This window comes from Oreochromis niloticus, linkage group LG3, assembly GCF_001858045.2.
Source record: "Oreochromis niloticus isolate F11D_XX linkage group LG3, O_niloticus_UMD_NMBU, whole genome shotgun sequence".
Lineage (NCBI taxonomy): Eukaryota > Metazoa > Chordata > Actinopteri > Cichliformes > Cichlidae > Oreochromis > Oreochromis niloticus.
The window spans coordinates 87,402,262-87,416,042 of NC_031967.2; the positions used below are offsets into that span (position 1 = coordinate 87,402,262).

General features: G+C 41.3%; 3 protein-coding genes across 3 annotated transcripts in view; all 3 read right to left on the reverse strand.

Moving 5' to 3' along the window:
* The window catches only part of LOC109201617 (CST complex subunit CTC1), a 172,798-nt gene that overhangs the window by 110,499 nt on the left and 48,518 nt on the right, over nt 1-13,781 (reverse strand). The window lies entirely within an intron of this gene.
* Nucleotides 2,377-7,208, reverse strand: LOC109201614 (putative C-type lectin domain family 20 member A). The gene is made up of 4 exons (XM_025905289.1): nt 6,683-7,208; nt 6,118-6,493; nt 5,625-5,969; nt 2,377-2,423 (listed from the first exon to the last, which is right to left on the reverse strand). Exons 2-4 carry the CDS (start codon nt 6,170-6,172, stop codon nt 2,377-2,379), a joined length of 447 nt encoding a protein of 148 aa, XP_025761074.1. The 5' UTR covers nt 6,173-6,493; nt 6,683-7,208.
* On the reverse strand, nt 8,272-10,634 carry LOC100710202 (class II histocompatibility antigen, B-L beta chain-like). Its single transcript, XM_025905290.1, has 5 exons — nt 10,617-10,634; nt 9,353-9,486; nt 9,205-9,272; nt 8,995-9,120; nt 8,272-8,557 (listed from the first exon to the last, which is right to left on the reverse strand). Exons 1-5 carry the CDS (start codon nt 10,632-10,634, stop codon nt 8,478-8,480), a joined length of 426 nt encoding a protein of 141 aa, XP_025761075.1. The 3' UTR covers nt 8,272-8,477.

Consider the following 13,781-nt stretch of genomic DNA (forward strand, 5'->3'; position numbering starts at 1 on the left):
CCATTAACTATAAAAAAAAAACACCAGCTGGCACAAACTTGTCACTTATAATTAATTTAAAAAATGCAAAATAAATAAATGATTAAATCAATATGTGAGGAGTCTAATAAGTCACCCTGATCTGTGACTGAAATTGCTGTTTTACCCGAGTGACCCTGAACTAAGCAGGAGGCTCAGTTATGATGTCACATGAAAAAATGATTTGCAGTGGTAAGAAGATGAAAACAGGAACACAAGAGAAAAGGAGGACGTGCCACAACAAAAATAGATGATTACTGAGGAAGGAAACAGCACAGAGCTGAGTGACAGCGCTACTTAGATGTTCTTTTAGATTATTGTAGGGTCGGCTTTAACTGTTGTTGTGATTTGCTGCTGTATAAATACAATGAAATTGAATCGTTGCCTCTAAACCCAGACAGTCTGCTGGAGCAGACATTGTCCTCATGTTAGGGTACCTGGGTCGTTGATCCAGTGGTTTCAGTTTTGTACCTTTTTATTGGTGTTCTTATCTTAGTTTGTTTTTGTGAAGGTTTTGGTTTCTGTTTTGCATTTCTAATTTTTCCCCAGTTCTTCTTGATGTTTGATTATGTAGTTCTCAGGTTTGGGTTTCTCCCTCTATTCTGTGTCCAGTCAGTGTGTGTCTGCCCTGTTCCCACGTCTCTGTTACAGTGCCTGCTTGTGAGTCTGTGTCTATAAGTTCAGTCTGTTTCCTGTTTTATTTTGAAGGTCCATGTCTTATGTTAATGTATCTGGTTTTGCTTCCTCTGTTTTGTTAGGCCTGATCTGCCCCAGCTGTGTTTCCCTGCTGTTACTCGTTCCCTGATTGCTCCTCTGTGTATTTAAGCCCTGTGTTTCTCTGTGTCGATGTTGCCATCTGCCCTCGTCTTGCTGTGTGTTCTATGTGCGTAAGCTTATTTTATATTCCTAGTTTTGTTACCCTTTTAAGTTCAGCATTAACCCTTTAAAACCGGTCCGTTTTACGCAACGACTTTTAAATCCCGTCTTTTACCATCAGGGCCTCATGAGCCTGTACTGGTGTTTTTAAAAGTTATCTTTGACTTTATGACTTTCTGTGTCATTTCTGGGATGCTTAGAACTCAAATTGCAATGCTGGAAATAGTTTATTTTGATGCAGATGCTGCTTTTTTGCAAATTTGCACTATAATATCTATTTTTGGTTTTCCTGCAGTATATAAAACTTGGTGTATTTCAAAAATGAAACTATGATATATGATACTGTGGTGGGAAACTATTTTGTGCAACTTTTTTGTATTTACAGTTTTGAGGGATAAGCTTGTTAAATTTCTCTAACTAGAAATATATGTTAAAAAAACTAAAACGATTTTCAATTTTCTTTGTAGTTTATTGCACTTTTTGCAATTTATGTAATTACTATGCACTAAATCCATACATATTATTAAAATTTGGGCTATAATGGTTGTATTGATGTATAGCAACTTGAAATGCTCCCAAAAATGGCACTACAGCATGTAAAAATATAATATAAGCTCTGGCGGACTTGGTTCTATGGTAGGTCTTAAAGGGTTAAATGAAGGTTTATTTGTCTTCATGAACAAACATGATCAGATTATAGAGCTCATATGGAGTCATGACACAAACATGGTTTTACCTGCTTTTAGTGACAGGCTTTGTAATTCAAGCTGAAGATACAATGATGTGATACAAAGATTTACAGCACATGAAGAAGAAACATTCAAACCATCACCATATCTGAACTCAATCAAAACAAATATCCTGCTACAGTTTAATAATGAACCAATCCAGCAACAATGAAGGAAGAAACCAAGATGTTCCTGACTCTGGTAAAGGAGAGGAAATGAAACACAGACTGCTCTCTGCACATATCTAACCTGCAGGTAATAATCTGTTGGTCATTTTTCTCCCATTTCAAACCCAGAGACTGTAAACACTGAGCAGAAACACAGAGTTCACCCCAGAAAATCTACATGTGCAGCTAAGAAGTGACTTTAGGTTTAAACCTCAGTGTTTTATACAAATAAAATTAATTGTCTCATTTTTCCTCTGACTGACCCACTCGTGCTGCCCTCCTGTGGTCATGGCTGCAGACATGTCACAGTCTTCAGTCTTTCCCCCTGAAGCCCACCTCTCATAGCACACTACATAATCAGTGACCCAAAGCCACAAACGTGCAGCGCAGGAGTAGCGCAGTCCCAGCCACACGAAAGGAGTCGAGGCGTTTCTGGCTCTTTCGTGGACCCATCGCTGCTCCGCAGGGTTGCTGATTGAAACCAGGTCATGGTGTTTCTGTCTGCAGTAATTCAAGGCTTCCTCCCAGGTTTTGTTTTCCCTGATCAGGATCAATTTATCTGCCATAAAATCACAGAAAACATGAACTCAGTTAAATCTAGACTTCAAGTCTCTGGATGTTTGGTCCAGTTTCACTGGAAGAACAAAAGAAAACATTTCAGTTATTATTCAGACGAATCAGTTGCTCTACAGAGAAATCTCTGTTCCAACCAATGTTCCCTCTAAGCTGCGCACGTGTGCAATTGCGCACTGCTGGCATGGCCTCTGCGCACAGAAAATCTGTGTTGTGCACAAAAAAAATCTAACCTGAATTGAAATTAAAATGAAAACTTTAACAATTCTGTTTTGCAGTGTTAGTCAGTGAGTGACTGGCTGCTCCTATATGGGATTAGAACGATGCCACCTTATCCCATAGTCCAGCCAATGATGCGATTCACATTCGTATATACGCAGCTAATTAACGTGGTTGACAGGCTATGACAGCGTCCTTATGTGCCGACACCGGTGTTTTAGCTGGCAAAGCGGCGTGGCTGATGTGGAGTGAAGCCACGTTAATAACAACGTGTACAACCATTGGAGATGTGAGCAGGACAGACGGAACAATTGACGGAAAAAGTGTGGACTTTATACCAGTTTTTAAATTGTGTTGATAGGCCACGTAAAACCAGAGTTATGATAAAAATATCTGCAATGTTTGGTTTTCTTCCTGAATGCTGTCGTTGTTTATATTTACTGCGAGAAGAAACGGTGAAAACGGTGTTTTATAAGGAAAAAGGCTCGAAAGCCTGTGAGCAAAAACAAACTCCACCCCCCTCTCTCTTTGCTATTCGTCCAAAAAAGTACCATGTCGACCAATCAAAAAATAATATGGCAATGTGGCATCTAGTTGTTAAGAAACGGGGTGAAGTTTTAGCAGTGACGGCGGTGTTTTGAGATGTGAGAGATTTGAGATGTTTAGCGCAAATCTTGTGTAGTTAGTGTGTAGTTAGTGTGTAGTGTAGTCAATATTTTTGTTGTGTGTGTCAGAACAATGAGGCGACTGCTGAATGTTACAGGTGTTACAGGAGTGATACATCTCCTGTTGTCAGGCCTGCAGGTATCAGGCTGTTGTTCTCCTTTATCTCATAGTGGACAGCAATGTTCCCTCTAAGCTGCGCATGTGCGCAATTGCGCACTGCTGGCACGGTCTCTGCGCACAGAAAATCTGCCTTGCGCACAAAAAAAAAATCTAACCTGAATTGAAATTAAAATTAAAACTTTAACAATTCTGTTTTTGCAGTGTTAGTCAGTGCTGCTCCCATATGGGATTAGAACGATGCCACCTTATCCCGTAGTTCAGCCAATAATGCGTATATACGCAGCCAACCAAGCCAGCTGTCATGGCGGAAAGGGGGCGTGGCCCACCTCCAGTGACGTCAACTCCAAAGCCCTATGACAGCGTCCTTATGTGCCGACACCGGTGTTTGAGCTAGCAAAGCGGCGTGGCTGATGTGGAGTGAAGCCGCGTTAATGACAACGTGTACAACCATTGGAGATGTGAGCAGGACAGACGGAACAATTGATGGAAAATGTGTGGACTTTATAGCAGTTTTTAAATTGTGTTGATAGGCCACGTAAAACCAGAGTTATGATGAAATTATGCAATGTTTGGTTTTCTTCCTGAATACTATCGTTGTTTATATTTACTGCGGGAAGAAACGGTAAAAACGGCGTTTTATAAGGAAAAAGGCTCGAAAGCCTGTGAGCAAAAACAAACCCCACCCCCCTCTGCCTTTCCTATTCGTCCAAAAAAGTACCATGTCGACCAATCAAAAAATGATATGGCAACGCGGCATCTAGTTGTTAAGAAACGGGGGGAAGTTTTAGGAGTGACAGCGGTGCTTTGAGATGTGAGAGATTTGCGACGTTTAGCGCAAATCTTGTGTAGTTAGTGTGTAGTGTAGTTTTTGTTGTGTGTGTCAGAACAATGAGGCATCAGATTTGATGCAGAACAGCTGATTGTTGTGTAAATAGTTTGAAATGTTTATTTAAAAAATGCCTTGGCTGCATTTAAAAAAATAGCTGCAAAAGACTTTGTTGTTTGCCAAACTGAGTTACTTTATAAGTAACTATATAATTAATTGCCCAACATTGGTCATTATATACTTTATTTTGCAGACAGAGTTACAGGACTCTCTCCCAGACCACAGACTCATAATACAAGTCAGAGCTTTATTTAACAAAAAAAAAGAAAGAAAGAAAGAAAGAAAGAAAGAAAGAAAGAAAAGAAAAAAGAAAGAAAGTTGTGTTTTCAAAATTGGAGTTCAAGTTATTTTTTCTTCCAATAGTGTTAACATACTACACAGGTCATGAACAATATTTTTTTTTTAAGTCTTCATTGTCAGTGGGCTAAAGCAGTTAATTAAAAGTAGTCTAACATAAATGTAAATGCTGTAATTTGATTATTTTAATAAACCATGTAACTTGGCATATTAGATGCCGGTGTGACCACAGTGCACACGTCTGATGTCGCTCATAGTGGTCCAAGGGATCGCTCAGGGAGTTTGTGTGTTCAGACACATGAAACATTAGAGGGAACATTGGTGGACAGAAATTGTTTTTTGGAGTGGCACAAATAATTTGTGTGGCATCAGATTTGATGCAGAACAGCTGATTGTTCTGTAAATAGTTTGAAATGTTTATTTAAAAACGCCTTGGCTGCATTTAAAAAAAATAGATGCAAAAAACTTTGTTTGCCAAACTGAGTTACTTTCTTGAAGAAGTAACTATATAATTAATTGCCCAACATTGGTCATTATATACTGTATTTTGCAGACAGAGAGTTACAGGACTCTCTCCCAGACCACAGACTCAGACTCATAATACAAGTCAGAGCTTTATTTGTGTTTTCAAAATTGGAGTTCAAGTTATTTTTACTTCCAATAGTGTTAACATACTACACAGGTCAATGACTAGATTTTTTTTACATTTTTATTGTAAGTGGGCTAAAGCAGTTTAAAAGTAGTGTAACATAAATGTAAATGCTGTAATTTGATTATTTTAATAAACCATGTAACTTGGATGGATTAGATGCTCGCGTGACCACAGTGCACACGTCTGATGTCGCTCACAGTGGTCCAAGGGATCGCTCAGGGAGTTTGTGTGTTTGCTCAGACACATGAAAAATTAGAGGAAACATTGGTTCCAACCATCAGCTAAACATCTTCACCTCTGACAGAAGTTCAACATACATGCAGAAATAAGTGGCTGAAGAAACATACTGACCTAAATCCTCTCAGTGATTCCAGCCGTTCATCTATTGGATAAACAGCTGAGATAAATCTGTGTAAACTCACCATCATAGCAGAAGAAAGGCTTTCTTTGGTCACATCCAGCAGAGCTCCATCTTCCTGATCTCTCTAACAGAGTCGTAGCACATTTCCTGTTGTTTAGTCCATCATTAAATGAGTCCATGTCCCAGTATCTGGAAGAGAAGTTACTCCCATCTGACCACCTCCAGCTGTCTCTGAACAGGCCGATACACGAGGCTTTAGAGTTCTGCAGCTTCTTAAACTCTTCACTGTATATCTGATCGAGTCCACTGGCCAGGTCGGTGTGATGCTGTCTGCAGTAGCTCTGAGCCTGAGTCCAGGTCACAGACGTCTCAATCAAATGAAAGGTTTTATTGTCTTTCATTGTTTCTGTCGAGTCAACAGAAAAACACAAAAACATCTTTATCAACTAATTTCTCTCATTTTTAAAAATGTCTCTTTCAGGAACACAGATTATAAACTAAATTATATCATTATTAAATATTGTATTATTACATTACCGTCCACATATTCTCACCGTTATAGCAGATGAACTGCAATGTGTAAGTACAGGGGAAATCTATCCACGCCATGCTTGTCCTCACACAGTTCTCGGGATAGGGTTGATCATTTGGCTCTCCAGCTCCCCAGCAGGTCTTATTTTCAGTGTATTCCTCCCCCCGGCAGAGACCAGTGCCACCTCCTGTTGTCTCCTCCTGTGATGTTGTACAGTCCAATCCAGGCTTCTGTTTGACTCTGTGCAGAGTCTTGAAGTCTTCTCATGTCTGTCAGGTCAAACACTTTGGCCAGGTCTGTGTAGTTCTCTCTGCAGTATGCCCGTGCTTCATCCCAGCTCATCTCTTCTTTAATAAAGTGGTACTCATACAGCTGACATGTGATGAAGACACACTGACCTGAAACAGAAGAAATACTGTTGAATATCTGCTGATACAAGCAGGAAACTCATGTTCCCATCAAACTGTCCAGTTTACAGGTGAATCCTTAATTTTTCTCAGTCAGAGTTCATTTGTTTAAAGAGTCCTGATCAAACTAAAGGATTTTAGGTGGAAACAATCAGGAGCCCTGGTAAAATGATCACTCACCCATCAGAAGAAGCAGAAACAGACTCCACTGCATCGTCGCTCTGTCACATGAAAGTGACTTTTCTTTCATTTGGAGGAAACAATGAATCCAGCAGCTCTTCACTGTTTGATGGACACACAGCGCTTTATGTTAAACACAGATATCTAGTTTATCACACACTGCACACTCTGTACTCAGTATTTGAATATGATCAAATAGTTTTTACCACTGACTCAAAGACACACTGTTAATATGAGTTATATACAGACTCATTTACATTTTGCTATGGAAAGAAGAAACACTGGACTGTCCAACAAGCAGAAAGAGGAAGTTTCTAATATCCAAATATGACAGCAGAGGTGCACATGGACAGAAACATAAATATGAGTCTGTTGATTTTTGAGAATATAATCATAACGCTGCCTTTACTGATGAATATCGCTGGATCGCTCTGATGCTGACATGATCTTAAAAACCTGTCAAAGACTTTTGTGAGCACTGATGCAGCAGTCACATGTTCAAGCTGAATAATTACACACCCCACACTTTTCAGTTATTTATTTGTAAAACATGTTTGGTGTCATCTATGATTTTCGTTCCACTTCTCACGTGTACACCACTTTGTGTTGGTCTTTCACGTGGAATTCCAATAAAATTGATTCATGTTTGTGGCTGTAATGTTACAAAATGTGGAAAAGTTCAAGGGGGCAGAATACTTTTGCAAGCCACTGTAGCTCTTTTCATTTTTAGTATTTTGCTGGCCAGACTATATACAGACATTTGGAAAGAAACAAAACAGACAGTTTTTTCAGCTTTATGCTTTAGTGGAAACTGATATTCAACATGAACAAAATGTAACACAACATCAGCTTAAAATATGTATAAAAAGGTTTTTCAGCCTGGGCCACACTGGAGTTTTTTAAATCTCCTGGGGGTTTTTTGGGCGTTGCCACTTCTCCATTCCTGCCTCTCTGCTCCGTACATCATCATCATCAATCGTCATTTCTTATCTGTGATTGGACTGCGGTTGCTCGTGTTTTCTAGTGATTCACAGTAAAGTTTCGTAAAGCTCGTCTTTGAAATGTCTCTCTAGCCCAGTTGGTTGAGGAGCTACGGCATTGCAAAACACTGAAGGTAAAACCTAAGCAGAGTTGACTTTTCTGTGTTCAGACAGCAGTAGCCTGTGAACGCTTTGTGCTACTGTAATACAACAAATATCCCATAAACATCTTTTCAAAACCATTCACATGCTCTCACTAGCACAAACAATGACGGAGTCACAGTATTTAAAGAGCGCTTGTGTCAGCGGGCCCATGGTCAAAAACTAAACTGTAAAGCGGATGTGAGTCCTGAAGGATGACATGCTCCAATCCAGAATTCTCTATGGCAGCTGTCCTCAACCTTTTTTGCGCCACGGACCGGTTTATGCCTGACAATGTTTTCACGGACCGGCCTTTAAGGTGTCGCAAATAAATACCACAAAAGAAAGTTAGTACCGAAAGAGAGATACTACCGAAAAAAGAAGATTTATTCATAACACGCGTTTAAAGACCCACGAAAACCAAGTTAACGATAAAAACAAAATAACATTAAAAACCGCTAAAAACCCTGAAAACCATACAGTTTACACCCGAACCTCAACTCTCATGGCCCGGTACCAAAAGACTCGGGGTTGGGGGACCGCTGCTCTATAAGATATTAAGCACAGATGGTAAACTGCAGTCAGACCCTAAATACATTTTCTTCTTTTGGCACAGATATTGTTTCAGTTATTCTTTGGTGAGCTGACATATTGGCTACATCGTCATCAGTCTGCTAAACACAGGAAGCAGCTGACTTTAAAACATCGGACAAAACCAGGACCAGGAACAGGATTGTGGGAACCAGGATACGACCTGGAGAAAGTAGAAGAGATGAGGACACAGTCACCAACAAACTCTGAAAGCACTTCATGGAAGCTGATTTTAAACTGAGCAATACTGATGATTCAGAAAAGTTTCATGTTGTAGGGATTGGACAAGGACCAAGAGTTCTCTGAAACCAGTAGAAAACCTGCGTTTGAATGCAGCCAGAAACTTACACTTGTCTGAAAATGTATAGCTTTGTTCTAGAAATTTGTGAAACTGGCCTTAACCTGCCCAAAAGTGTACATTTTAAAACATCAATATATAAAAAAATACTGATGTAAACCAGATCCAAACCAGTTTTAGACCCATCGTATGTGGTTTGAGATTTTGACATCTCTGAACGGTTGCAGTCTGGTGTGAACTGGTTTCTGGTGTGAACTGGTTTCTGGAATGAACTGGTCTGTGAGTGAGAGTGGTTCTCTGACCTCGAGCTCTCTGTCTGTAGTAGATGAACCCAGCCAGAGACAAGATCAGACAGAGGAGCAGTCCTGAGGCGCCGATGGCAAGCTTGTACCTCTCTATCTTAGGCATGAATGAGGATGAGGAGGGATCTGAGTCACACAGGTGAGAGTCAGACAGGTGGACAGACAGACAGGTATGTACAGGTGTGTAGATGCAAGCAGACAGGTATTTACCCCAGTTAGTGATCAGAGGTTTCTCCAGGCTGGCATGCTCCACCACACAGGAGATCTTCTCTCCAGACCTTCAACACAAACTTTATTGACTCTCAGATCTGGACTTTAAATGTTTAAACTTTAGCACTATTATTATTATGATGCTCACCTGGGTGTGTACTCCAGGTAGCAGTGGGTCTGGTAGTACCAATCACCATCCTCCATCTCCTCAGTGGAAGTGACATCAGAGGTGACTTCCTGTCCGTCTCTGTGCCAGCTCACTTTGATCTTACTGGGAATGTTCTGATAGCGAAAGTTATTTTAAGGTAGACTGTTTTCTTGGATTTGGTAAATGTTTAAATATGCAATTGTAACTCTCTGGTGCCACCTTAAAACCTGTAGTCAGTAGTAGGACATGATGTCGTCAGTAAACAGGAAGTAAGTCTGTGAATTAAGGAGAAGGCATGTGCAGCATGGTGGCCTTAGCCAGATAAATCCTGTGGCATCCACATACATCCTATGCCTTTGGTAGCATTGTGGGTATGTACGAACTTGTTTTGTATTTTATGTGCATGTATAGACCACTTTCTTTCAAGTAAGTTCATTTTTCTGTAAGTTTAATGGTAAAACCAGTCTTATGCAGTTTATGCTAGTAATCGCTTATAGAGCTAGTTAAAGGGGAACGACAAACAAATTGGAGGCATTCATTATAGCAAGACTTGTTAAAATCATAATTTGATGTTTGTATTTGAGTTAAAAAAGGAAGTAATTCATATGAGCATTGCATGTTGACATATTAAAAAACTGGGTTAATATACTTTCATCGTTATATATGTACATGGTGAATAAGTACAGTGATTATGCCTTGTACTGTTTGTTACAGTTTCACCTTTCCCTGTGTCAATAAACCTGTGAACCGGGATTCGTGTCGTCAGAGTCTTGATGTGGGGAAGGAGTTTAGCTGACTGCCCAACCATAGCAGAGGCAGTACAGGGAAAGAAGTCATAGACACTGCAGACCAACATGGCAGGATGGTGACTGGAGAGAGGCGTCGTGGAGTGAAGTTTGACAGTGGGCCGAGCTGCAAGACATTATTAGTTTGTATTATTATCATTAATGTTCTATGTATAATTTGAATGCATTTATTTAAAAGGCACAGTGCTTATTAATAGTGCGGGTGGAGTGCTGCTGACTTCGACTGAGGACATTGTCAGGCAGTGGAAGGAATACTTCGAGGACCTCCATAGTCCTACTGACACGTCTTTCGTGGAGGAAGCAGAGCCTGGTGACGAGGGGGAAGACCCCCAATGTCCAGTGAGTCAAGTCACTGAGGCAGTTAAACTACTCGTTTGTGGCAGAGCCCCTGGGTTCGGCCTGAGTTCCTGAAGACTCTGGATGTTTTAGGGATGTTTTGGTTGTGTTTGGGGTGGTACCTCTGGATTGGTTCCCATCTTTAAGAAGGGGGACCGGAGGATGTCTTCCAACTATAGGGGGATCACACTACTCAGCCTCCCTGGGAAGGTCTATGCCAGGGTGCTGGAAAGGACAGTCCGTCCGTTATACATGGAACACTGGACCAGCTCTTCAACCTCTTGAGGATACTGAAGTGTCATGATCCTGGGTCTTTTGATCCAGTGTTTTAAGTTTGAGTTTATTTTGTTCATTAGGTTATCTAAGTTCATTTGTTTATTAGATTCCCCTTGTGTATCCAACCCCTGTTAAGTCTCCCTTGTCCTTCATGTGTTTTCATGTCTGTGTTTCTTATGTTGTCATGTTTGTGTTTCATTATGCTTCCCATTTTATTTTGAAAGAGGTCCTGTGTTCCTGCATTTTGTGTACTCTTCCCCTGTGACGTTGTTATGTTCATGCTGTGTCTACTGTGCCTTTCTGTCCCATGTTTCAGGTCCCTATGTTCTGTCTCCCCAGTCTGTTAAGTTTACATTTCTTGAATTCAGTCAGTGTGTTTCCTGTTTTACTTTCACAGTCTGTGTCCTATGTTAATGTTTCTACTTTTGCTTCCCCTGTCTCGTCCTGCCTAATTATTCCCAGCTGTGCCCTCCTCCTGTGGCTCATTCCCTCTCGTTATCCCTCTGTGTATTTAAGCCCCATGTTTCTCTTTGTCAGTGTTGCGTCCTCCCTCATAGCGGTGTGACTTTTTCCCTGTGGCTCTTTGTGCTTTAGTTTTCCCAGTTTAGTTTTGTATTGTTTTTGTGTCTCACTCCACGCCAGCAATAAAGCTGTGTTTTTTTGAGTTTACCTTTTGCCTCTGTGAGTTTGCGTTTGGGTCCTACTCTTGCCTGCACACAGCCGTATTGTGACACTCAAGGGTGCATTGAGTGCATTGAGGGAGTTTGTCCAACCAGACAGGAGGTCAGGAGGAGGTGGCCTCCAGCTCACACTGGAATGGTTCACAGCCGAGTGTGAAGCGGTGGGAATGAGAATCTGCGCCTCCAAATCTGCAGCCATGGTCCTCAGATCGGTCCATTCTCTTCAGAAAAAGAATGGAGTGCCCACTCCGGGTTGGGGATGAGTCCTTGCCACAAGTGGAGGAGTTGAAGTATCTTGGGGTCTTGTTCACGAGTGATAGGAGATTGACAAACAGATTGGACAGCTGAGTGTAAAAGCAGGGCTCTCGATCTACGTCACCCCACTTCTCCACCCTCACCCGTGTTCACCAGCTGTGGGTAGTGACGGAAAGAGCGAGATCTGAATAAGATCCCACCAGGAGGAGGCCCAAAAGCAGACCCACGACCAGTGTTGGGTAAGTTACTTTAAAAAAGTAATTAATTACTAATTACTTAGTCAATATTGTATTTAAAATACTTATCTAATTACTCCAAAAGTTGATTCTGTTCATCTGGACGTAGCGTTTTGTGGGAGAAACGTTTCGTCACTCATCCAAGTGACTTCTTCAGTCTCAGCTGACTGCAGGTTTCCCCAAACCTTATAAACAGTACATTTGCATAATGACTGAAACCAGCCCACTGAAGGAACAATGGGCTGTGAGGTCAGTTCCTTAATCATAATTATGCAAATTACCATGACCATTGATCTACAATCGCTGACGAAAACCACTGATGAAAGACCACTGATCAGTTTTTCTGGTCCCAAACTGATCTCCCTGTTGGAGCTCAGTCTGGGGGGAGTTCTTTTTCTCCTTGTCTCTCCTGATGTTGTGTATGTTATTTTCCACTGTTCCAGGTTGCTGCTCGTGCGGCTGACCGGCCAGCTACCCAGCCTGACCTGTCTCCCCAATGTGATGTTTGTGTTTTGTATGTACCGACCGTACACACAGGCAAGGCCAATCTCAATTGCCCCTCAGGGATAAGTAAACTTGTCTGAATCTGAATTTCACAAGCCTCCTACTTCCGGCCTTCTTGGCCTTCGATGACACGGCCCACATAACGCGAAGGCCGCCTCCTCCTCCAAGGATGCAGACCCTGAATTGGGACACGCCAAGAGGCTTCAGTTTTCAGGCCCCATCTTATCTTAATGACCTTGTAGTACCATATCACCCTATTAGAGCACTTCGCTCTTGCTCTGCAGGCCTACTTGTTGTTCCTAGAGATTTCAGTCCGTAGATGTGCAAAGCTGGTAGAGACAAACTCTAAAAGACTGGCAGCTGTAACTGCAGCAAAAGGTGGTTCTACAAAGTATTGACTCAGGGGGCTGAATAATTACGCACACCCCACTTTTCAGTTATTTATTTGTAAAAAATGTTTGGAATCAAAATTTCCGTTCCACTTCTCACGTGTACACCACTTTGTGTTGATCTTTCACGTGGAATTCCAATAAAACTGATTCATGTTTGTGGCTGTAATGTGACAAAATGTGGAAAAGTTCAAGGGGGCCAAATACTTTTGCAAGCCACTGTAAATGAGGTAACAGCTGCAGGTTGTTTTTGCTATTTTCTTCCTTTCAGTTTAAGACAGAGCAAGAAATCTTGTTCCTGTTTTTCTCTGTGGTCTCAGAGTTGAAGAGATAAAAATGTGCAAACAATGAATTTATTAAAACTGAAGAAGAGCAGAAGTCCTGTGAAGGACAGTTTGACACCTCAGCTGTGAGTGAGCTGTTTTCACATTAAAAACAGGAGTGACCGTCATGATAAGATCAGCTCTGTGGTTGTGAGGACTCGTCTTACTTGGAGGTGTAATGTTTGTCTTTGTTCTGTTTGTTCCTGTTTCCTAGTGATGTGTTGGTCGCGAAAGTAAAGGCTCTTAGAGCCGGATCTTTGAGGTGAACGACGCAAGCCAGCTCCTTATCGTGAGCCGTGGGTTTTGTTTTGTTTTTCTTTCTTTCTCTCACCCTCTCTCTTGCACTTTTTCCACGTCACTCGTGAGCCTTGTGCTTTGTGCTGGGAAGAGGGGGGAGGGGCGGTAGTTACACTCGCAGTAGCACAGGAACAGAGCGGGAGGGAGAAAGAGAGAAAGAGAGCCAGGGATTAGAAAGGTATAGTAATCATCAACAACTATTTTCACTTGCGGATGATAAAGGATTCAGAAAGTTTATTCATGCAGGCCCATATGACAGAGAATGTGCATCTTCTTTTTTTCACATTTTAATTTATATTTAATTGTGTTGTGGTTTGCAGCTTTTTG